Raw genomic sequence first — 24,041 nt, 5'->3', positions numbered from 1 at the left:
GAAAATCGCAGGAATATTGTAATACATTTCCACGATTACAGTGGTGGAAGGAGTTTTCATGACTGCACTTGGTAAAAGCGATAAAATACGATCATAAACACACCTTTAACGTATAAAAGCAAGAGTACCCATTGTGCAGGCTATATTGCTCTGTAAGGGATATAAATACCATATGATAATAAATCATTGGTAATGGATTAATATGTAAACAGCATGTTATTGTTGTATATAGCAGGGGTGGAGATGATTCTTGCTATTTTAAAAAGTATTTCAGTTACTACCATCTGCAAAGGTCTACTAATAAAATAATAATTTAAAAACGGTTGTAAATCTCCATTAATTTTATTATTCTGTGTCGTTTTGTTGTGACAATTGTCATGTTAAAGTGTTGCTGCTTTAAAATAGGCCTACTTATTTGACTGAATAGTTGATTGACAAAATACCTGGTACAATTTTGAGGGTCAAAATGAAAAACAAAACAGTTTCTCAAATGTGAAAATTTGCTGTTTGTCTGTGTTTTATATTGTTGGCCGAGCAAGACAAAACAAAAGATGTCACTTTGGTTTCTTGTGAATTTAAAATATCCATTTTTGGTTATACATACACTAATGTTGGCTAAATCCAGGTCAACTGACAAAATAATTGGCCACATTAATCAATACGGATTGATCCTGAGCATTACAGGATTAAGATTAACTCTCTCTCTCTCTCTTTTATATGCTCTAAATATTGTGAGTTTCTATTGCCCTAATGAAAAATGCATACCTTTTATTTATTTTTTTATTGACCGCATTTCAACATTAAACAGCAACCGTTGTTAACAAAGGGAATTACAATGTACAAACTTTGCAACTCTGATGAAATAAGCCTCATGTTCAGCCACTTACACAGCTGCATTCCTCCTCTTTTAACACCAGGGTGCAGTCATGCGCTTGATAGAAGACAAAAGGCATAAATGTAGCTTAGTGTAAAATTCATCATTCTTAAAGCAGCTTGCTAAGAATGGTGAGACAGTGACTGCAACACAGACCAGGTAAAGAGCATCATCTTGTGTAAAGATTTCATGTTGTCAGTTTAAAGATCTGGTGATGGATGCTGTGGATCTGTCTTTCAAATGTTAAGAGACTGTCTCTGTGTTGACATCTTTAAAAAGTGCTGATAACAACAACAATAATGATAATGATAACAATAATGAGGCACCTTATTACTTAATTCATATGCTGCTAGTATTGCCTGAGAGGAAAATTCCCCTTACTAATATTCACATGACTGAGATTCAGCACTGGATGGCTGCTTTTATGTTACCTCAGATGGTGGGTCTATGTGATGAATTATAGACAATAGGTTGAGGGCAGCCAACAGTGCATTTATGACAGATAATAAATGTGCACTGCCAAACCCAGCCAATTGAAGTGTGCCGTTCTGGAATGGAAAAAGAAAGAGAAAAGGAGTTCATAGGCAAAAATTGTGATATTGTGTCAACACTTTATTATGCATCACCACCATGCAAAATCACTTCTATGAACTTGCTCAAAAATCAAACTAGATATATTTCACACATTTATGATTTTAGATTGGCTTGCCACTTCTCTCAGAGTGACTGAGTTAAGTTTCACGCACACTCAGAAAATACATCAAGAGTGTGTATCCCGGTGTGCAAGTCATGCACAGATTTGCGTGAGAGCATAACAAATGAGACAATGGCAAATAATCTATGATTGAACCTTAATTCATAAACCATTGATAGTAAACACAATTTGTTCAATGCCCTTACCAATGTAAACCTTTGAATTTGAGCAATTTGGAAGTCTCTGTGTTAACATCTTTTTTTTTTCTTTACTGTGTTTTGAAAACGCTTCCAGTCCATAGAGAATATGTTATATTTTATTGACCATTTATATGTAGACAGTGTACATATTTGCAGACCAAACCCCTGCAGACAAATCACTTCCCAGGATCAGATTAAATGACTTTCACTTCTTCTTCTTTCTTTTTTTCCCAGTGAAGACAACTAGCATCGCTGATGAACAGGTGTGTTTTGTTGTTAGCTACATGCTGCATTGACAGTTTGAATAAACTCTTTTAAGAGGTCATCCAATCAGCTAAGGCAGTGTGCATTATTATTACTAACGTATCAATAAAATAAACTGATCTGACCAATAGCAGTCGGCCTGCTCCAAAAACAAGTCCAAAAACAATACAAAAGCCACTCGACAGCAACAGTAAGAAATCTATGGAATAGTGATAAAATCTGTTCGTAGCAACCAGGCCAGAGTTGTACATTTACAAAAAGATTGCAAATTTTATCATCTATAACTTCAACTCCGACATAATCCCAAATCTCTAACATAAATCAGATGACAAACAAACCCTAAACCTGGTTCACTGCATTCAGAAAGAAACGTGACAATTTTGAAGGGATCAAGTTTGCCACCCTGTACAAACAGTATTGTTGTACTTTTGTTAGACAACTCATAGAAAAAGGATAAAAATTAAGAAAAACAATTCCCAAAATCATGTGTTTTTTATGGCACCTGTGGTATAATAGACAGCTCAGTAATTAATCTCTTTACATCAGCTCACAGTATTACCTTAAATATGTGGTTGGTTAAAAATATATATCTTTACATAAACGTATTCTATGGTTGGATTTAGCTTCTTTTTTTTCCCTCCTCAACTTAAATTCTTCTTATCTTCAGTGCTCTGAACTGTTGGCCCAGTGTTGTCCCGTGCAGTGTCTCCTACTATTGTTGCTTTTCGTATTGCTCACCTGTTAAAAATACAAAACAAGGTTACTTAACACTTCTCTCTTGGTTTCTGATCCCTGTCTGATCCAGCCGCAGTTCTATTAGTAGTTAAAACAACACAACAGCATAATACTGACTGTAAGGGTGACTTGCATACTGTAATGAAAGTCAAAGTCTGACACAGGTTAAGTGGAAAACACATTTTATTGGCGCTCCTGTCTTTCATTACTGCTAATCAGATGGCGAGGGCAAATTGCGGGGCATTAAATGCTTTGGTAAATCTGTTAACCCAGGTTCATCCTCAAGTGCTGAAGGAACTCAACTTGGTTCAGAGACAAAGAGCAGCTGAAATACTGAGAAAGCAAAGACACACCTGGATGTGCATAGAGTACTGCAAAACACTGATGCACAAAAATGACATTTGACTGATCACGCAGTGGGCTAAGTGTGTAATTCATGAATGAAATGCATTCATAAAATGCAAAGTTAGCCAACTGAGGCCACAAGAGGCAGAAACAGCAGAGCAATTGCCCACTGCAAATACAAATTCAAAATATGGACACCCCCCACAATCAGAAACCTGAATGCTGCTACAGTTATGTGCACACTGGAGTTCGATATTTCTCTATTTTCATCTCAAAATTATCTCCAAAACATGATAATACCAGAATAAGATTTAAAGCCACAATAGTAATACGCATTTGAATGTACTTAAAGAGAAGTATAATGTACCAAGCCAAAGGTTTGTACAATGGGACATGGCTTATTATTCACTATTTGTGGCTCCTGATTATGTGCACATGTTCATTAATGGATTGTATACACACAGTGCCTGTTTTTATATTCCTGTGGATTTTCTTTTGTAAATTTTCAACATTTTGTTAAATGTTAAAATGATCAGCTTTCATGCAGAGCTCAGCTGCAACAATTAGCTGATTAATCAACTTCTCAATTGACAGAAAATTAATCAGCAGCTGTTTTGAGAATTGAATGATGATTTTAGTCTCTCCTGGGGGTATTCAATTCTCAATATTAGCTATTGCCAGGTTGTCAAATGTGAGGATGAGATACTTTTCTTTGTCATACCTAATTATAAACGGAGTATAGATTTTTGAGTGTTGAGCAACACAAAAATAGATTTTGAAATGTCAGCTTGGTCTGTGGGAATACACAATAATCATCTTTCACTGCTTTCTAGCATTTTACATTTTACTTGCATAATTAAAAATCACCTGAATATTAGATGACTGAAAAAGTTGTTCATATAAAAGGTTGTTATTTTTGATTAAAAAAGAAACAAAGGCTGACTTTCGGAAACTTACCAGTCACACACAGTCACTGCTGCAGAGTCACCTGCACCACAACATGAACACCACCACAGCACAGACAGCAGGTTAGAATTAGAACTAGAGGAGGAGAGATTTAATAGTTGAAAACACACAAAATGCAGCTTTTCTCCTTTGACTTTGTTCCAGTCTTGGAAAAGCTGCAACTCACCATGCAGCTTTTGTCTGGCTCCTGTCTGTGCTTCATTAGTTCCTCCAACTTGAGCTCGTCCTCCAGCTGCTGCTCCAGGTCGTTCTCAAAGCTCTCCTCCTCTGCAGCGCTGGAGCTCCTGTGACAGATAACAAGCAGTTTGAGACAGGATGGTGGAAGCACATATAAAGCTGAGGAATTAAGTGGTGTTATTTTCAAGCAGCACTGTTTAATTTAAGACTAAAAACCAACAACAAAGTCCCACAAACCTCACTGATGTTGTAAAGTGTTTTTTTTTTCACAAACTGGAAAAGTCAAATACGATTTAGATGAGACTAATTAGAAAAGATTTAGAATATGAAGGGTGTGACTCTGGCAAAAATGGATGATTTGCCTTTGGAAGGTGGTGTGGGTGAAATTCAGCTATTTATGGTGTCAACTGCTTGCTCAAGAACCCTCTATCATGTCCATATACTGTAGATGCTATCCAAAAGTACCACAAAAGTTATTTGTGCTATTTCCTGTGTGCTGACTGCAGATCATATATCCACAGTACTGTATATGTCCACCAAGTACCTTTGTTTGTAGGTGATGAATGGATCTGAAGAAGTTGTGGCCAATAGGTCACCACGTCCAAAGTCTGAATCCACAGTGCTCTCAGTCTCACTTCCACCTTCTGTGGAAAACAGGAGACATTAAATCAGCTGCATGAAAAATCTAAAAGGAAAACAGCCTTTTTTGTGGATTCATTTTCACCTGAATTGAGTTCCTTAACCAGTGATGACATCGTGTTGGTGATGGAGTCAGCAGCAATGAGCAGGTCGTTTCTCAGATTTCTCCTGGGACCTTTAATACAGCAAAAAAAAAAATTGAAATGTAATCATGTACACCTTGCTGTCATATTTTGGACACTGCATGCTTATGTATTCATGTGTGTTACCCTGAGCGAAGGCCTCTTGAACATCCCCTCCCACGCCCATGAGTGAGTCCTGAGGTGTGTGAGTCGGGGTGGTGCCAGCGGAGTCCGAGTGGATCGGTGTGGGGATCGGCCGGCTGATGGTGTGGCTGGGGGAGGAGCGTGGAGAGCTGGGACCCTGAGTCTACAACACACATTACAGACAGTTTTGATGTTACTATTTGTCTGGAGATAAAACCATGCTGAATATAATATAATCTGAATTACAGGGTTTCTTTTTAAAGATAAAATTTAGAGACTCTGTTTTCTTTCTCGGGTTTTAAATCACAGCAAAGAAACTTTATTTAAGCCTCAAACAGCTGCAAACGCTCACTCTGATAGTTTCTCACATCTACTGAAAGGAGTATTGGTCCTTGAAGTTCACCACAATAGCTTTGTGAGTAATACACATTACACGCATGCTTGAAATGTACAGTATGTGCAGCCATTAAACTGTCTCAAAACACAGCATTTCTTCATAAAACACAGCATTTCTCACACACGCAACGTGCTGGTGAAATAGATGTTTCTCCCTAAAAGTCATTTCAAAAACTCCCACAAACCAAAACCTGTTTTTTTTTTTCGTCAAAAATGGTAAACACAATAAATTTCCCGCACTTCAAACAAACAAAAGAATTGGAGAACATCAATTCCTCCTTAGCTTTATAAGGACAAAGCTAACACCTTAAAGTGTTACCACCTATAAAAAGTTTCACCCAACAACGGCAAAGTACGTATTTCAAACATGCATCCGAGTTTCAGCTGATTTTTGGCTCTTAGTTTTTTACACTTACAGCTTGTTTTCGTTCCTCCTCCAGCTGAAAAGAAAAACAATATTTCATGGCTCATGAAACAACAACCCACATTGTATCGAGTATTTCCTCCAGGATGTGATGGGCAAGCGGCTTCCTCATGCCACTTTAATGGATTAACATTGATCTTTTTAGGCAAATTAGATTGATATCCTCCCTACTTAAGCCAGTGCACTAAGCACTTTACGTAGCTGTGAGGAACTCCTGTCTTGTTGACTGGAGGAGATATTCTCACACTAGATCACTATCCTTCCTATAGGGGGGGCAGACACGCTGTCTCGTAAAGTGTGATGCAGCTTAATCCTGAACTCAGCACCCTGTCCTGTTTGACACTGTGAGATACATTAACATCTCTCTTATACAAAAGATTTAAATACAGGACTGGAGCCACTAAACTGAGAGTGAGATTCTAAGACACACCACACAAAAGCTAAATAATTAATTTTCTTTTTCTGATGCTCCCAGTATTTCCCATTAACAGATCCCAGTCTTTAATTTGGTATATGAATTCACTGTCCTTCATGTTTTTAAAGTTTAAAAAACAAAACAGATTGGGTGTTTAACTATTACACGCCCTCTAATGGACACGTTGGGTAATTGCTCACATGTTTCCTCATCTCTAAAGTGCAGTGTTTGCTTTACATAAGCTGGAGTGATCAGCCACAGCTGGGAGAAATTGTAATACAAGGTAAATTCATCATCCGACCATATTGCTTACCATCTGCATCAATATGAAGAACAAAATCATTATACAAGCCACTGTGTATGTCCATGTAGTTTTATATAAATATGCAAACTTAAAGTGCAACATAACTGATTCTGTCCAAAAAGAGAGAGAGAACCATAACCTCAGCGTTCGCCACGGGAAACAGAGTGTGTCTTCCTGCAGTAATCACGAAGGCGAACGCATGTGACGGCTGTGCAGTGAAAGAGATTAAAGACGTGTCTCTGGTACCTTGAGAAGCATCATTAGCTGCTCCAGCTGCACCATGAGCTCCCTGCGACTCTCCTGCAGAGTAGACATTCTTTGTTCAAGCTCATCTTTGCGTTGCCTAACAGAGGAAACACGTTGTACAGTGTGAAGAAGACACCATAATGTCATGTCAAAAAAAACAGGAGCTGGAAAGTATTATGAGGATCAGCAGTCTGTGGCATATGTTCACGAGCAATAAACAGTTTACAAGGTTCTGTAGCAGTCTGAGCTAAACTGCGGCGGGGCGGGTCAAGGTAGCGGTTACCTGAGAAGTCGTAGCTCAGCTAGCAGAGTGGGGTTCTGCTGACCCCTGTCAGGAGGCGGCTGGGAGGCCTCCTCATGCTGGAGGCGCAGCCGCTGGATTTCTTGCAGGATTTCTCTGTGACAGACACCAACATAGACGAGCAGGTAGGAAAACAGATTATTTGCTTTGTCCATATGACCCCAGGGTCAACACAAAACACAAGGACGTCGTATTCTGCTACACATATTAGGCCGCTATCCAAATCCAAATCTGAGCATGTCTAAATTGTGAAGAGAAACCTGATACAAAAGAAAAAAGCTGTTAACACAACATTAACTTAAGTTTTGGTTTCCTCAAGCTCTGGGGGAGAAAAATATCTGGCTTTTTAACTGCTAAATGCTCTACCATGTTCACAACCTCGCTGTTTACTTTGTCTTTCTACTGTATGCTGCTGGACAGGTGGTGCACAGATCTTTTTTTTTTCCGGAAAACATCCGCCTGCTGCTGTCTCCGGAACACTTTGATACAATAAGTTGTGAAATGGAAAACCAAACAATCAGGCAGAAGATGCTCTATGCAGTTTTCATGCACATATGTCGACCTGTCATAGCAGTAAAAGTGCAGGTGTCATTTTATCATTAACTGTGGCTCTGTTTGGTTCAAATGTCCCTGTAAGACATGACAGTGAGTCAGAATAAACCATTGACTGTATATGCACAATACCAAGACCCTGAAACTGAGGCAGCTAAATGGAATTCAGCCATCATTAATTTTATTATACATCACATACACCTGTGCTTTTCATACTGAAACTAGTCAAAATGTCATCTGTGAAGAAGGCCTATAAAGCACCACAGATCTACAGATAAAGAGGAGTCGGGTTATAATTCTCTGTAGGTTTGTCGTTACCAGCCACCCCTTCATATACATGCAGTGATCCATTGTTATGTAAGTGTTGCTTATAGTTGAGCTTTTGTCTCCACTTTGGTTTCACTGTTTAATATACAGTGATCTCATTTTAAAGGAAACAGCGTCTGTTAGATCCAGTGTGAGCTTTGTCTTTGACTTTTCCTATTTTATTTCTTGGATATTACGTTGGCTTTTTTTCAGTAATTTATCCACTTCTAGGTCAGCATCTATTTTTGTTGTGAAATTGAAAAAAAAAGAAGCGACAAGACAAAGAGAAAGGTATCACCAGCTGAACAGTGTCTCCAAGGCATTCATCTCTAACCTGTTTTTGCTCTCGAGCTCTGCAATGAGCTGCCTCTGCTGTTTGTTGGCATCCAGAGAGCAGGGGAGGTCTGTGGGGACCCTCTGCTGTTGAGCCTGTTGGTGAAACCAAGCAAGAGACATCACGTGGGCTGGCTTTACCCCGGGATGATGTCATCCTCCACCTTATCTCATATCTCACAGGGGAACAAAACGGTTAAGTCACCAGACATCCATCAAGACCCCATCACAGCGTAAACTGGCGTACAAGACAGCTTAGAAATGATCACAACCTTTAAACCCTCTTTCGGCACAGCAATAAAAACGGACTGAAACCCCCAAAGGTAGAGTAGCTTTTCTCATCAAGGACAGATTTTTGGCACTGAACACCGTTAAAAGATGCCATGATATTGTGTGCAATAAATGTCTAGTATATACACATATATATATATATATATATATATATATATATATATATATATATATATATATATATATATATATATATAATATCTCACCGCAGCATCAGCAGCCAGTCTAGCAGCATAGCGGGCGATGAGACTGTGCTCTTCATCCTGATGGTTACTGCTCTCCAGCAAACTGATCAAGAGGAAAATAGAGATGGGAGTCACAACATGACACAGTTAATAATACACAGCTGCAGAGATATAAAGTATGCAGGAGAAAAAAAAAAGAAAAAAAAATCCAAGAAAGTTTATTTTGTTCAAGAGTCTGATTAATCAGAGGAGCTTCATAAAGTTTTACTCTGACAGCAGAGGCCCCTGTAATCATGCTGAGCTACTCATGTGAAACCACAAAAGCAGGAATGAAGCTGAGTTATTATATGTAAGTGGAGGTGAGGTGATCATTAACTATGTATTTAAAGGCCAGAGGGATTATATAGGTTATGTATGTGCACGCCCACGTACAGTTAAAGCACTGAAATCCACGCACACTGGAAGATATATGAGGGTGGGGGAGGAATGGGGTGGGTTTGCAGAGCTGCAGCTATAATACAGGTACCCAACATGATAGATGGCATTTAACATTTAGCCACCACTGATACACACACACACACACACAAAAAAGCATATTAGTGCACTCACGTACACACACAGATAAAACAGGAAACACTATTTTCCCTGTGTAAGGAAATAAGCATCAGTGCTACAGTCCCAGTAATACACAGTGTTTACAGGATCAAACATACCAGACGCACTTTAGAGATTAGCCTGTGAGGAAGCAGTCAAATCTAAAAGTGTTTAAACTACTTGGTAATTGACTAAATAATCTGCCAGTAATGCAGCATAATGTACTGTAATACAAATAAGAGACTATTAGCTATTTGATTCTTGTCCAGATTTCTAATATTCTTACAAGTTCTTTTACAGACTCAAATATACCTTAAAAAAAAAGAAAAGAAAAAAAGAAGTTAAATCTTCAAATCAAATCTGATCTATCCTGCTCTGTCAATACGAATCAGTCAAAACGACTTATTGCTTGCTGTTGAATGGTAGTAAAGTGTTGACAGCAGTGTCAGAGGTCGAGGTGACTACTAGTGTGTAAAACTGTCCGACAGCATGCAGCTAGAACTGTAACGTACTCGGACTAAGGTTAGATCAGGGGGAAGGATTGAGAGTGTGGCAGTTGAGAGGAGCACATAGTTTCCACTGGTGTTTGGCAAACACAGCAACACGCCAACTAACCATGTTTTGGGGTTGTTTTGGAGCAGATTCACATAGAGGCCAATGAGAACATGTTCGTCTGCAAGTCTATCAGCAACATCGAGGTTGTAGTTCAACCTGGAACAGTGCAGGGTTTCACAAGACATAAAACATAACATTACACAGGTGACAACCGAGGCACAGGGGATGAGAGGGTGGGGGGAGAAAGCCGAGAGAGAAAAGAAGAGAGCACAACAAAAGAGAAGAGGAGGAGAGTGGCTGGAAAGCAGCCATTCATGGGTGACTAGAGAGAGACAAGGCCATATTATGTTTGGGAGAGACACCGCTGATGAAGGCTGGGAGCTCGATAAAGGACATGCCCGGCAACTCTACCAGCGACATGCACTGTATACAAGCATCAATCAGTCACTCACTGCTCCATTATTAAAACCATTGAGATCCATTATTCATAATAAGTCAAACATTCAGCCCCCAAGATATGCCAAGCATGCACATAAAGGCTTTCCACCTTTGTCACCCGCATCACAAACTCCTGTAAAGTAGCAGCAACCATGCTAATGGCCATCACAGAAGACCACAGCAGAATTAGCCATAGGGAAATGAGAATTAAAAAGAAGTCAATCCATCTATTTAAAGCAGCAGAACAAGCTGTAAACACAACACCAACATAATAGCACTGCTGTGAGGTGTTACACTGAAAGTGTTAGAAGGCAGTTGCCTATTTATGTATTTAGTCGTTTTTTCTCTGGTCACCTGACGCATCTAAGTCGAACATTTACTCTCCTTTTAGCTCAGTTTTGCCTTTCCACCACCTGCTGATGTGACTTCCCAAGCTGCTAAATGCCCCACTATGTCCACTGGCTAGTTGTTAACTCTGTCTGGAAACAGCTGCCAGCTGTAACTGAGACTGAGGAGAGTGAACCAAAACAATCAAAGCTGAGGGCCATAAAACCTAAACAACAATCTGTGGCACTAAAGAGACCTTCTGAATTACGTGATAATGACCTGTTTGCCAGCGCAAGTAACTCCCCTAACTCCAGTGTTTCATCATCATCCTCCAGTAAAGAGGTTACGTTTTCCACTCGTGTTTGTTAGTTGGTTTTTTCTTTTTTCAGCAAAAAAAGTGTCAAGTGATTCACACCAAACTTGGTGGAGGGATAAAACCTGGGCCATGGATGAGCTTGATCAATTCTTGGGCAGAAGAACTGAGGGTTTTTGGAGCTTCACCAACAGGATCAGGACACCACTATGCTGCTCTGTTCTTTTTTGACCAGCTTTTAGTTTCACATTTCACAATCGCAAGTCCTCCAACTTTATGGAAGTAAAATACTAAGCTGCTGGATTCCCCCTTTAACTATATATTTTTATTCACCCATATGCTTCAGTTGTGTGGTTTACAAATGCAGTCAGGCTTTCTCTTCAGTCACTGCTGTGTAAGAGCTGGCCAATCAAAACTCCTGAAAGCCCAGCATTATAGCTTCCCAAACTGGGCAAACCACTATGTCAGAAGCTCTGACATGCATAACGCCAGTCACTCATCACATCATCTGTATGTTTTTCTACAAGTTATGAAAGAAAGCAGTGTTCCCTAGAGAAACACCTTTTTCATCAAATGCAGGTGCAGAGGAGCTGAAAGACTTATTTTTTTTAAACCAGGAAAATCATGATCACCAATACTTGTATCTTCCAAAATACAACATAAACAGCCACTGGAAAAAACTAGTCAATCCAATTTCACCTAAACAGCTACTGTATACCTATTCATATAGACCACAAAGAATGGGCTTGGGAATTTATACTATTCAAGAGCTATAACTTCAACATGAAGGAAATTGAAGGTAACATTCAAATCAGATTATATTAGAAACTGGCAGTTAGAATTCCCCATTTCTATGTGATTGAAAAGATTGTAATAGACATTCAAACTAATGGCCAATGATCTTTATGAGGCATGCTTCATCTAGTGTTTTTGAAATAGCCCCTTCGAGAACAACAATGTAAACCCTTCTATAAGAAAACCAGTTCGCTAATGGTTTCCTTAGGACGATAAGTGCTCTAGTTTATGCCCTATGATTATTATCTATATTAGTCCACACATGCATTTCAGCTACAAAAGCATTCTCATATGCACACCTGTGTCACTTACCCTCTCCCTTTCAACAGATGTGGAGCAGCCCCAGTCAGGGGCTTTCTTTGCTCAAAATCATTATTCTTGCTGTAAGGCAAGCCATTTACATTCAGCTCAAGAAACCACAGAGAGAGAGAAAAAAAAGCATGGAGATACACAAATGTTCACACACACACACACACACACACACACACACACACACACACACACACACACACACACACACACACACACACACACACACACACACACACACACACACACACACACACACACACACACACTCACAAAAACACGAGAAAATAAAGGCAAGAAAATAAAGACAGTATGGGTCACAGAGTCTACAGGGGGGTTTATGGGGCCTTCGGGAAGGATGGCAAACTGAAAAGATCCAGGACACCCATTGTTCCTGCTGTTGTACTCACTTTTTGGTGGAGTACGGGTTCCCTGATGTAGGCATGGAGTGGGAGAGTGAGTAGTCATTGGTGAAGTTAACTGGTCTTGGTGGCCTGAAGAAGAAGAAAAATATTAGTTTTTCCAAATTTTATTCAAACAAAACCGCCAAATAATGCTTTTTTTTTTTTTTTTTTTCCTTTTTCCTTTTATGCTTTCATAGTTGTGGGTTTCTAGTGGGACACTTGTGAGGGATGTGGTCAACAATGAAAACATGCAATGAAAAGGGGAAAAAAACGAACCAGTGGATCAACAAACACAGCAAAGGGCTCAAATGGAAACCGACGAGGTAAAAGTGACATTACACTATAGAGGGATGGCACTATGATTAGCACAGCGAGTACAGAGGAAGTAAATCTACCAAAAATGTACAAAAACACATTTTGTGGTGCGTTAAACAATCAAAACCAACTCACCACGTATCTCTATTTTGAGGAAAGTAAAGAACAAGGAAGGAAATGAAAATAATCGATTATAATCAGCTCAGCAGTTCAGGAACTACACTAAATATAAAGGCTGTTGTCATTAAGAAAGATACAAGACGAAACAGGAAATTAACACTCTGCAGCAAATTTAACAAGCTGTTCACTGCTGAAGGAAATGGACTGATAGGATCACTGCATCAACATACAGTATATATGCTGTGTGTTGATTGAAGGTTGCAGTAGAGTGAATGCCACATATTTGTCTGCAGTAATGTAGAAACGGTATTGACGATGTGTAGTTTACACATCAGGGAGCACAGACACACAAGTTTCTTTTCCAACTGTGAAATCTCGCTGAATACATAGCAAGGTCCTTTACTGTAATACCTCCACAAAAGAGATTTTTTGTCAAGATATGTTTGTTTATCTTATCTGTTTATATTCAAAACACTAATATAGCACGTATTGATTCTTTTTAGTGGTTAGTATTGACTTGAAAAGTCTTGTGTGGGTCTGCCAGAAGTCTGGCTGCTGACTCCTCTTGGCTGTTTAGGAGCTGTAAAATACTGTGACTATTAATAGAAGACCTTCAATAGTAAAACATGAAATAAACAAAGTTAACTGAAAGTGTTGTTCTTAGTAACCTTTCATGGACAGTAGCAGAGTGCTGCAGAGTTTGTCCTTGTGTAGCCTTTTGTTCCATTATTTATAAGAAAAAAAACCAACATCAGTCAAGTCAAGAAAAAGGTAGCAGCAGCAGTAGCAGCAGGAGCAGCAGTAGAATTGCAGATTACAACCATTCCCAAGGCTATAATTAAGCCTCATTGATCAGTTGACCCAAGACTTCAGACTTAGAGGCAGCTACAGGATAAATATCAGCTGTGGGTTGAAATCAAGCATCTCAAAATCTGAAATAGAAACCGCAGGCCCTGAAAATAACATAAACTATCTGACTGCGGAGCCTCTGTTTCTGTATCATGAAGAGAAAGAAAAGAAGATGAACTTACACAATATGAGCTAGGTTGAGAGGTTTCTCTGGCATTTCGAGAAACATGGGGTGAAGAGGCTCTCTGCTGGATGCACAGCTCAGTGACTTACTGAGTGCATGAGATAACTTCTTAGCGGGGGATTTCTAGAGGAGGGGGGAAACACAGAGGTAAGACGCAGAGTCTGAGGACATGTGGATGCAGATTTCTTTCCTCCACACCTGGCGTCATGGCAGCAATGCTATCACCTGCATTCAACATACAGTACGGCATCTTTACATTGTGGTGAAGCAGAGCGAAAATAGCCACAGTGACTGGTCCGGTGCAGACACACCTCCCTCAGTCCGCCCCTCTCCTCCTTCCTTCTCCTTCTCCTTCCCTTACCCATGACGTATACTCCTTCATTTGGTGTTGGTTGCTATGGGAACCGCTGGCATGCCCCCTCCAGAAGCAGTCCTGACAGAGCTGGTAATTATGACATTGCTGGCAGCGGTAGCGGAAGCCCATCATACTCTCAGTATGGCAATAGGAGCACTCGACCGGGTGAAAGACTGCAGGGAGGAGAGGAGGGGTTAGACACACAGATGCACAAACACGCGCGCACAAACAGATGTGACTGTGTTAAACCCAGATATTTTGCACATTTCAGCGAATAGAGGATTAATTTCCATTAATTTTAGGGACAGATGTGCTGGGATATGGAGCCTGTTTTGATGTCAACGATCCTTTGATTTTAAACAAACACACAAATCAGCGCAGTGCTTCAAAGCTGTGTGTATTTGTCTCTTTTTGCTCACATGGAGGTGGCTTGTGACGATGAGCGCATCACAAATATGTACACACACAGACACACATGCACTCATACACATGGTGTCAAGTCCCTATGGGTCATCTTCACCAACAGTGTTTTTTTTTGATGGTGTGTGTCTGCTTGACTGATTGTGCGTGTGGTGACTCAAGATTATGATGCAAAGCTGAAACTCACATCCTCACCAGCCTTGCTATAGCTTTTCCCCCCACCTTTATGAATGTTCCGCACGGTGTCTTACCGTTCTCCACGTTGGCGAGTCGATGCATGAGCGGCAACCACACCAGACACTGAGGGGGCGGGTCTGACATCAACGTATCGAGGAATGTGTTGAGGGAGACCTTTTTCTGTTGACGTTGAGTGCAGGGGGGGAGAGCGAGATTCACCCACAATGTCAATGCTAAAACAATCACTAAAAATATTATGCTCTGTGGTTAAGTGACACTCACTTGCTGTGCAAAGCAGGTTCTTGCAGCTTGTTCTGTGTAACCAAAGGAGGGTCCCTCAAAAACCGCCATCGGTAATTTGAGAACTTCCCTCAGAAATTGGTCAAACTGGGAGTACACCATTATTCCAGCGGAATCTGATATCAGTGAAAAAATATCTGGGAACGATAGCGGGAGACATTACACAAATTAATCAAACTAATTGTCAGCTCCCACCACAGTCGGCTACTTATAGCACTACACACAATACAATTATCCCACTTATTTGTGAAAACAAATCAAAGTAAAGCAGTTATCCAAATCAGCTGCTATAATACACCCGCAACATGGCCCTTTTTTCTTTCATGAACTATTGTTCCTACGCCCACAGATTTTGTAGATTATGTAATAAACCCAATCCTTCAGATAATGAATAAAGACTTCTCCCAGCCCAGTCTCTTCTTCTGGAGCAATAGGTTGAGCAGAGAGAGATATAGGGAATACAGAAAGTTTGCATCATAAACTCAGAAGCAGTGTTACTTTGACACGAGACTGTATTTGAACTTTGGAAAGAAAATTAGCTGATTTATTGCAGGTAAATCTGGTGATTTATATTTCATTTTTCACAATTAAAAGCAAAGTATAGATTTGTTGTGTTGCTTACATCTTAATTTATCCAGAATCTTCCCACCACAGATGGTTGCTAGGGCCATCTTCACAACAAAGACAGATATTTTGCCATGGCCCTCCCTAAAAGGAGCAAATACATTTTACATTATGGTCACAGGTTCTTTTAAATGGAGCTGCAAATGGCTATGTTGTAAAAGGCTTACTTGAATTACAGTAATCACAGTCTTGAAAATGTTTAACGTGGATCTACAAAATAAGCCCTATACGCCAGCTTGTTTTGACAACACTAATAAAAATCATCTGTATTTTCACTCAACTTTGGTCAGTCACATTTCACACTGCATTAGCTCATGGCAAAACCTCAGATGGGAGAGCACACTACCAGCAGTCGACTGTCATGTGACGAGTTACTCACGGGTCGTAGGCAGCCAGCAGGAAGTTGAGCAGCAAGCTGATGGACTGCTCCACGCTGATCTGGTGGGTGGTGGGCATGCGTTTGTTCAGCTGGTAAAAAATGGTGGACAGTACCATTTCTAGACGAGCCACAGAGAGCTCAGCGTTGAGGTCCATGGTGTTGAGGCCGTTCTCTCGAAAAGCCTCGATGACATTCCAGATATCCACCAAATGCACTGAAAAATCAAACAGGCAACCAGTATATAAGTAAGTAAGATTATTTATGGCATCAAATGTCAGCTTGGTGATGGTAGTGAGAAGTGCTCAGCATCATACTCACAGTTGCATTTCTTTTGCACAAATCTGAGTTTGCAGGCTGTTCTGTATGTTGATAATCGGATGGAATCCAAATCTTGAGCCCCTAGACAATGATGGAAATAATACATTTCACAATTATGGGATACTCATATTGATCATATTTAAGTACAGTCAGAATATAAAATATGAGAATTTAATTGTGGAATAATATATTACTTTTTTTTATATCCAGCTACTTTAGTGTTTCCTCTTTAAACTATTTAATGTAGTTCTTTTCATAATGCCATACCACATTCAAATTCTCTGTAGTATCTTGAAAAAAAAAAAAAAGATCTATACGCAACAAATCTATACACAGAAAAAATTATGTGTGCCACGTCATGAAAACTATGGGATGTCACTGCCAATTAAAATTCACAAACAAAAGATTTATTTTCTACTTTCAAAAACCTCTTCTATCACCAATTTTTTTTTTCAAGCTTTGAGCCCTCTTTTCCTCTGTGCACTGCATACAGCACATTAAATAAAATGTTTAGCATTTGTTCAGGCTAAATCTAATTTTTACCACTTTTCCAATGTAAACACAAAACATGGTTAGTTAGACTGTAGGCTATATAACCAGACTTTATTAAATAAAACAATCATAGGAAAAGTGTAGAATAACACAATATCACACTATTATTGTGAAAAGAATCAATATGAAAAACTTTATATTTGAGCAAATGTTGGATTATCTGATATCCATAGCCTACAGTGTGTCTTCACTCTTTGTAAATAGTGAGTGTGAGGTCATACCGGAGGCCTGTCCGTCAGTGTTTAAAATCAATCTAGTTGACACAAGTGGAGACACTTGTCTTCATGATATTTGCTTTACATGAAAGTTACAGAGAGGAATTTGCCATTTTTATGGCCGACGCGTAAAACAGACTGGCATAGATCACACTGGGCTGTGGCCTGGAGTACTCACTCATCTCGACAAACAGTTGCCTTCTATCTGCCATGTTGTCACCGCTTCGCCTGCAGTCTTCAATCATTCTGGTCAGGGAGAGAGAAATTCATGTCAGAGCCTGTGCACCCAAGCTTTTCACAGAAAAAGCTCCAATTAGGCCTTGTACAATCACTGAATATGCACTGAATATACATACTTCATTCCTCCTTCAGTCCGTGTAAATTAACTAATTAAAGCTGAACTGCATGTTGTGGTAGCATCACAACACATTAATCACATTACTCTGTGTAATGCAGCTGTAAAACATTCAGGATTAGTTTAAAATAGCACACATTCTTTCATTCTAAAATTAAAACTAAAAGCACTAACTACAAACACTTTGGATGTTACATCATCACTGTCATCATTGAATCAATCAATCCATATAAAGTGAGAGCAGTGTGAGCACATTTAACCACTTTCTCATCACACATCTGTAATAGGATTTAAGCCCCGCCCACTCTTGCTCACAAGATTTCCGTGAGTGGTGGAGGAGCATGGTCTATCATGATGGTTGGAGAGGAAACGCTAGTGAGACTCATCAGCAACATGTCTGGACCGCAGTCAGACCCTAATTACACCGAGGCAACTAGAATATTCAGCGTAGTTAACAGCTTTTATTTGTTGATGCTGTTTATTAGCTGGCAACTAGCAGCGGCTGACACAGTGTTAGTGGTAGTGCTGATACAAGCTCTAGCTCTTGCACTGCCAGGGTTTCAGATTTGTTTTGCCCTCCCTCATGCCCGGAAGTCGAGGGGATTGGTTCCTTTGTTGTCCCCAGACTCTGCGGCTGTCTGGGCTGCCATTGGTTCACTGCAGGTCAAAGCTGACTGACCTGTTTACCTCCATCACTCAAACTAGTTTCAGATTACATTTCTGCTTATCATGTGAAATCTTGTCATAAATGAGTAGTCTTCAGTAAAAGTTCTCTAAATCTTTTATCATCCTTGATCCCAATGTTCCCTTGATAGTTCACCTTTGACCCCCAGATTCAGTTCACCTGTCTTAGGAGTGCTTTTTTTTTTATTGTTCCATCAAGGTGTTACTTAGGTATCATGTTCTTTAGATGGGACAGACAGACCTGAGAACAATATGTGTCCAGCTCTGGCTGTCCCCTGTACAGAAGCAATAAAACATCATATGGACATGTGGTTCAAGACCTCTATGTTCAAGACCAAGGGGGCAGTTGTCGGTCTGAGAAGTGAAGCTCACTTCCGCGTTCAAAAAACTGCAATCCCCCCGGCATCCTCTGGGGGCTGGTGTCAGAAGGGAGCATTCTCCATAGACCCCCATGTTAAAATCGCCGACTTTACATCCTCAATAAATATGTTAAAAGCCTGGTGTCAGAACGTTTTTTTTTCTCAATCGATCTACCCCCGCACACACTCTGAGGGGGGTGAATTTTTTTTTTTAACTCTACGGTTTTACTGTTATTAGGTTAAAATTCTGGCCAATTAGGGCGCGGAAACGTTGAGTGACAGGTCCGAGCACCTCCGTGGACAGCTGCTTCAAGGCCAGTGGGCGGGTTCCCGGCCAGCCAATCCAACATGGCGCTGTTCAGGCCGCCATATTTGAGTCACAAAAACGACTCCCCAAAACCAATGGGTGACGTCACGGGTGCTATGTCTATATTTTTTACAGTCTATGTTCAAGACTTGATTTTTCATCAAAGGGGTCGTTAAATGCTAAAATGCTGAAACTGCCCATCCCCTGTGGTGATGATCTAGTTTTCCGCAGGTATGGTCAGTGTTAACAAGTAAGTTGACAAGGTTCACTAATAAAGAGAATTACACAATTACTATTACTACTACTTACTAAAAAATAAGATGAATGGCTATGGTTGGTACTAACCTACTAAGATGGGCATGCAAATGATTGCATCTCACAATAAAAGCAGGTAAACATGCACTATTTTACGTAGCCTACTACTTTCACTTTCAGTTGTTTATTCTTTGATTTTTTGAAATTCTGAAGAAAGCACAGCTGCTCATTGTGCCCCATGGCCGCATAGCAGGTTAATTCGGCCCTGGTGGTGGTCGGGGGGTGTTTGGGGGGGGGGGGGGGGGGGGGGGGACTTAAGTAAGCAAAGGAGAAGATTTTCAAAGGGGCAAAGCAGCAGAGAGAATGCTCACACCATGCCTCGCTGCACACTGTCCGAGGCAATCTAATACACCTAGTCATGTGGTTTGTTGCCATGGCAGCAAAGATCCCAGCCACTCCACTCGTAAAAACATACTGCTAGCCCCCCCACAACACACACACACACACACACACACTACACCTCCATCTGCAGATGAGCAAAGTTTGTGGAGTAAAGTTTTGTGCACTTGTAAATATCTTTTATGAGACGGTGCTCGGTGGTATAATAGTTGCGAGCCCAGTGGCACATCTCGGGCGAGTGGCTTGAAAACAGATTTTCTGCAAGACAATCATCCAGGCATGGTATTTCAAATTACTCTGCAGCATAATATTTAGGTCTACCAATTACTGTCAGAGACCCGTGATGCAGAAATTAGAATTCACCCCATGTTAAAAAGCAAACAAACAGCATACTTTTTTCCCTTTTGCTATCCTCTGATTTCAGTCTGCACAAGAAGTCAGTTATGAAGCTGTATGAATCTTTGAAATCCAGTTTAAGAGGGAAAAGATTAGGCTAATAAATTAACCTGGAATTAAACAATGAAGTGCCGCATTTAAGAAAATCTCCCCATAGCACAGCCGAGAGAGCAATCATAGGAAAAAAAAAGTAAATTCTAAGTATTAAAGACATTTTATCCTGACAAGAAAATCCACAGGAGAATGAAACTTGTCTGCATGTTTGGGTAAATATTATGATGCAGTGTAGCAAATGACAACCCCATGGTGACATAAAGAATACCTTTGTGATTCACTGGTTAAGAGAATGCGTCAACAATAGTAAACAGCAATCATAAATGTATGCACAGCAATGTCAGGTCACTGCCCGCTGCTTGTAATCCAATGTCATCTTGAAGATAATGGATATGCCAGCCCATTCATCACTTACAGAGTGAGTGAATGAAAAAGCGCACAAATATAGGCTATTCTATAGATTAACATTGATATCCTTTGCCACATCACAAGCAATCACGTCCTGAGTGCCAGCTACGTGACCCTCTGCAGTCTGTTTTCAGTCTCCGAAATAACTGAGATTGATACAATCTCTCGCAGGAGCAGATATTAAACCAGCAGTGGCAACAGAAATTGTACACTGGCGAAGGAAACGAGATGATCAACATACCTTTCATAAAACACCATGGTTGTATTCCTTTCTCTTTTCTTGGGCTGAGTTATTACAAAGCTGAGTTCTTTCCTTTCAGAAACAACTGTCCACAACACCAAACTCCTCTCTAACAAGGAAACATTACAACAAAAACAGCCCAAATGGACGGGCCCGTGTGAAGATATCTGAAATTAGAAACTGTCAGCGAGGATACAGCCTGTGCTGCCTCTATCTTTAACTACAAATGAGAAGGCTTGACATTCTTGTACGGCTTTACTGGCTCTCTAGTTGCAGACCCCAAACCTCATTCCTGGCATGTGCCCAGCAAACATTACTCGCTCTCCGTGGCACTGTCACGCTGACAACATTAGAAAATAACTGCCCTTATAAGACCAAATAATCGTTTACCATTAACACTGCGGAGAGACCAGTAGGGTTAGGCACTGCCAAAACCAAACCAAGACTCTCACAGTAATGACTCATTCTATCTATGGGCTTCAGTTGGCTGATTATTCAACTGCATTTTAGACCAAGAAAACAAAACAACCTTTTTTAGTCAGTTATTTACATTATGAGTCAGCTCGATATAGCATAGAGGACAGTGCTGTTAATTTATCTCCTTTGTGATGTACTTGGAACAGATTGTCACGCAACATTTCCAAACACAAGCACTTACTTGAGTTACAGAGCAATCTGTGTTTGGCTGGCTCAGTACAGTACATCGCAGCTGTTACCACTGATTGGGCCAGAGTTATTTTTACATCACGAGACTATAAACTACACTGGCATCTGAATCCCATCCGCTGGCAGGAATCAAAAAAGCCGCACCATTGACTTAAGGTCAATCAGTTGCTGGGCTTTAAGTGCTGTAGTATTTGCTGTGTAGGTAGTGAAACTGTTTTCTGTCTCCTCTCTCCGGTACCAGCCGGTGATGTCTGAGCCGGAGGGCCCTCTGCTCTGTCGCCTGCTGACGATCACCATGGTTGCACTTGCAAAAAGGCCAAAACTTTTTTTGGGGGGGGGGTCCTGGTGTTCGCTGAGAGTGCAGCAACAAATTTTCAGTGGCTGGTCCTGTCATCTTGTTTACAACAGTGTTACTGAGTTTGTGTCACAGACTGACAAAGGAAAAAAAAAAAGTCTGTGAAGTTGCAGTTATAGTAGAAACACTAGAAGTGGGTGGAACTACAGTGTGTTTGCCTGTGAGTATTATGTGCAATGTGATAGCCAAAACTGAATCACATTAGCATTGTAATCACAAGCGTGAAAAGAGGTGTAGCCTACTCTAGGGCAGAGACACTGTTGTGTTTCATCTGGACAATAAGAGAAACGTCCAAAGTCCACCCAAGCAATACTGTCCAAAAGGTACCAGGGCAGCGAGACAGGCAACAGGCACCTTATGGTTACATGTTCAGCTCAGGCATCACCTGTCACGCTAGAGACACCTGTGTGGACGAGGAACAAAGGTCTCACTGTTACAGAGATTTCTGCCTGCACATGGTGCCTACGACTCCCTTCACTGTCGTTGTTATGCTCGCAAATATCTTTTTTTTTTTTTTAATCGCTGCAATTCGATCGGCAAAAACTCATCTCACCCGGAGTGACAAAGTAGGTTAAGGTCGCTCCTCTGCGGCTTGCCAGCCTCCAGCAGCAGCAGCAGCTGCAGCAGCGCACTTGCACAAGACTTACCAGAATTTATTTCGAGGCATGTCATGCAACATCACTGTTTTTTTCTCTCTCCAGGAATCCGACGGCCGGGGTCGCGTCCTGCGGTGCGATCAGGGCTTCTTTGGTGTCGGGTGCTGCATCACTGCAAGCGGCGGCCGCTCTCCTGCAAAGCTCGTGTTGTGGAAATTTTCGGGTAGCGCACTGGCTGAGCTCAACACAGGCAGCGTCTGCCTCCAGTATGTGGCCTTCACGATGACGTAATGCGGGATCTCTTCACATGCGTCAGTTTGCACCGGCTGCAAAATGTTGAAGTTTGATTTGGAAAAAAAAGAAAGAAAAAGAAAGAAAGAAATCCAAGTAGATTATAGCCAACGTATAGGCTACATCAGATGTAAAACGATTTCGTAGTTTGCTGGTTTGTCCGTTGTTCGTGTTTTATGCGGTTTAGGAGGATGACGTTGTTTTATGATGCAGATAAATTGCGTGTTGTTTATTTAGCCTATTTATTTTTTGCAAATAGAAAAAAACAGCAAAATTGCCACATTTACGACAATATGTAAATTAATTTATAAAAAATTAATTAGTGTTTTCATACCCTTCCTGTGCAGTGAAACCCACCCTACAATTATTTTTTTCTGGTAATCTGGATGATGTGTTCCTTTATGTTTTGGGAAAAAAATCCCTTCTTTTTAAGACAAATAAACAATTAAACCTACCTCTCCATGGATTAGCTACAAATCACCACACCAGCAAAAGGGAAAACAACAACCACAACAAAAACACATAATGCACCATATTTCAGAAACATAATATCAAAACACAGACTGGAATTGGCATATTCTACATGCCACTGAATAAAATATATCAATTTACTCTCAACTTTCAAAGAAATTACTTCCTAATTCTTAGATCTATTTTATTCCAAGCTAAATGCGCAAAACTTCTTTGGAAAACGAGTGGAAAACATCTCTCTGTTGTTGAAAATAACAGCGCAAACATTCACTGCTGCTCTTGAACGCAACTCCTTCTCCCCCGAGCGCAGCCCATTGTTGCTAAGCGACCGGCACAGAAGATTGACAGCAACTTCAAATGCTGCTACGGAGAAAACTTCACTGAAAGGTAACTTTTTTTTTTTGTCAGCGGCGAAGAACAATTACACACTTCCAGACGTCTAACAGACAGCTGGTGGCCAAAGTGCCGTAAAACAAGTAAGTAATTAGACAGCCACTTTTCGCTTTCACTTTCTGCCATGACAACGACCGCCCCAGCTCATGAATTTGTTATTAGCCAAGTTAATTAAACGTTAACGTTAGCTAAGACGTCCGCGTGAGCTAATCAGTTGCAACTTCACGTGGGGTTAGCAAACTTTCTTCGCGAGTTTGACGGTAAAAGTTGCACCTGTACTCATCCAGTTTGTCAGTGTTACTGAAATAATGCAAGTCTATGGTTTACCTCAGGGGATGCAGGTTCATGTTGAACG

General features: G+C 40.5%; 1 protein-coding gene across 3 annotated transcripts; it reads right to left on the bottom strand.

The window, feature by feature from the left end:
* Positions 1 to 1,986: 1,986 nt before the first annotated feature.
* On the bottom strand, positions 1,987 to 22,792 carry dtna (dystrobrevin, alpha). 3 transcript variants are annotated; one of them, XR_014596098.1, is made up of 23 exons: positions 20,915 to 21,130; positions 17,635 to 17,702; positions 16,690 to 16,770; positions 16,372 to 16,585; positions 15,991 to 16,076; positions 15,351 to 15,505; positions 15,143 to 15,248; positions 14,478 to 14,644; positions 14,115 to 14,239; positions 12,655 to 12,738; positions 12,248 to 12,316; positions 10,123 to 10,218; positions 8,935 to 9,016; positions 8,439 to 8,533; positions 7,229 to 7,342; positions 6,946 to 7,042; positions 5,973 to 5,996; positions 5,164 to 5,323; positions 4,980 to 5,069; positions 4,800 to 4,899; positions 4,245 to 4,362; positions 4,070 to 4,153; positions 1,987 to 2,770 (listed from the first exon to the last, which is right to left on the bottom strand). XR_014596098.1 is itself a non-coding variant. In XM_083991523.1 (23 exons), the coding sequence occupies exons 2-22, from the start codon at positions 17,699 to 17,701 to the stop codon at positions 4,083 to 4,085; spliced, it is 2,148 nt and encodes a 715-aa protein (XP_083847649.1). In that variant the 5' UTR covers position 17,702; positions 22,583 to 22,792; the 3' UTR covers positions 1,987 to 2,770; positions 4,070 to 4,082. The 3 variants fall into 3 exon arrangements, 2 of the variants coding, with proteins under 2 accessions (XP_083847649.1, XP_083847648.1); XM_083991523.1 differs by lacking the exon at positions 20,915 to 21,130 and adding an exon at positions 22,583 to 22,792 and having other exon boundaries at positions 4,070 to 4,100; XM_083991522.1 differs by having other exon boundaries at positions 4,070 to 4,100.
* Between the last annotated feature and the right edge of the window lie 1,249 nt (positions 22,793 to 24,041).

Source organism: Trachurus trachurus (genome assembly GCF_905171665.1).
Source record: "Trachurus trachurus genome assembly, chromosome: 17".
Taxonomy (NCBI): domain Eukaryota; kingdom Metazoa; phylum Chordata; class Actinopteri; order Carangiformes; family Carangidae; genus Trachurus; species Trachurus trachurus.
Note: the sequence above shows the minus strand (reverse complement) of the source record. Positions and strands in the feature narration are given on the sequence as shown.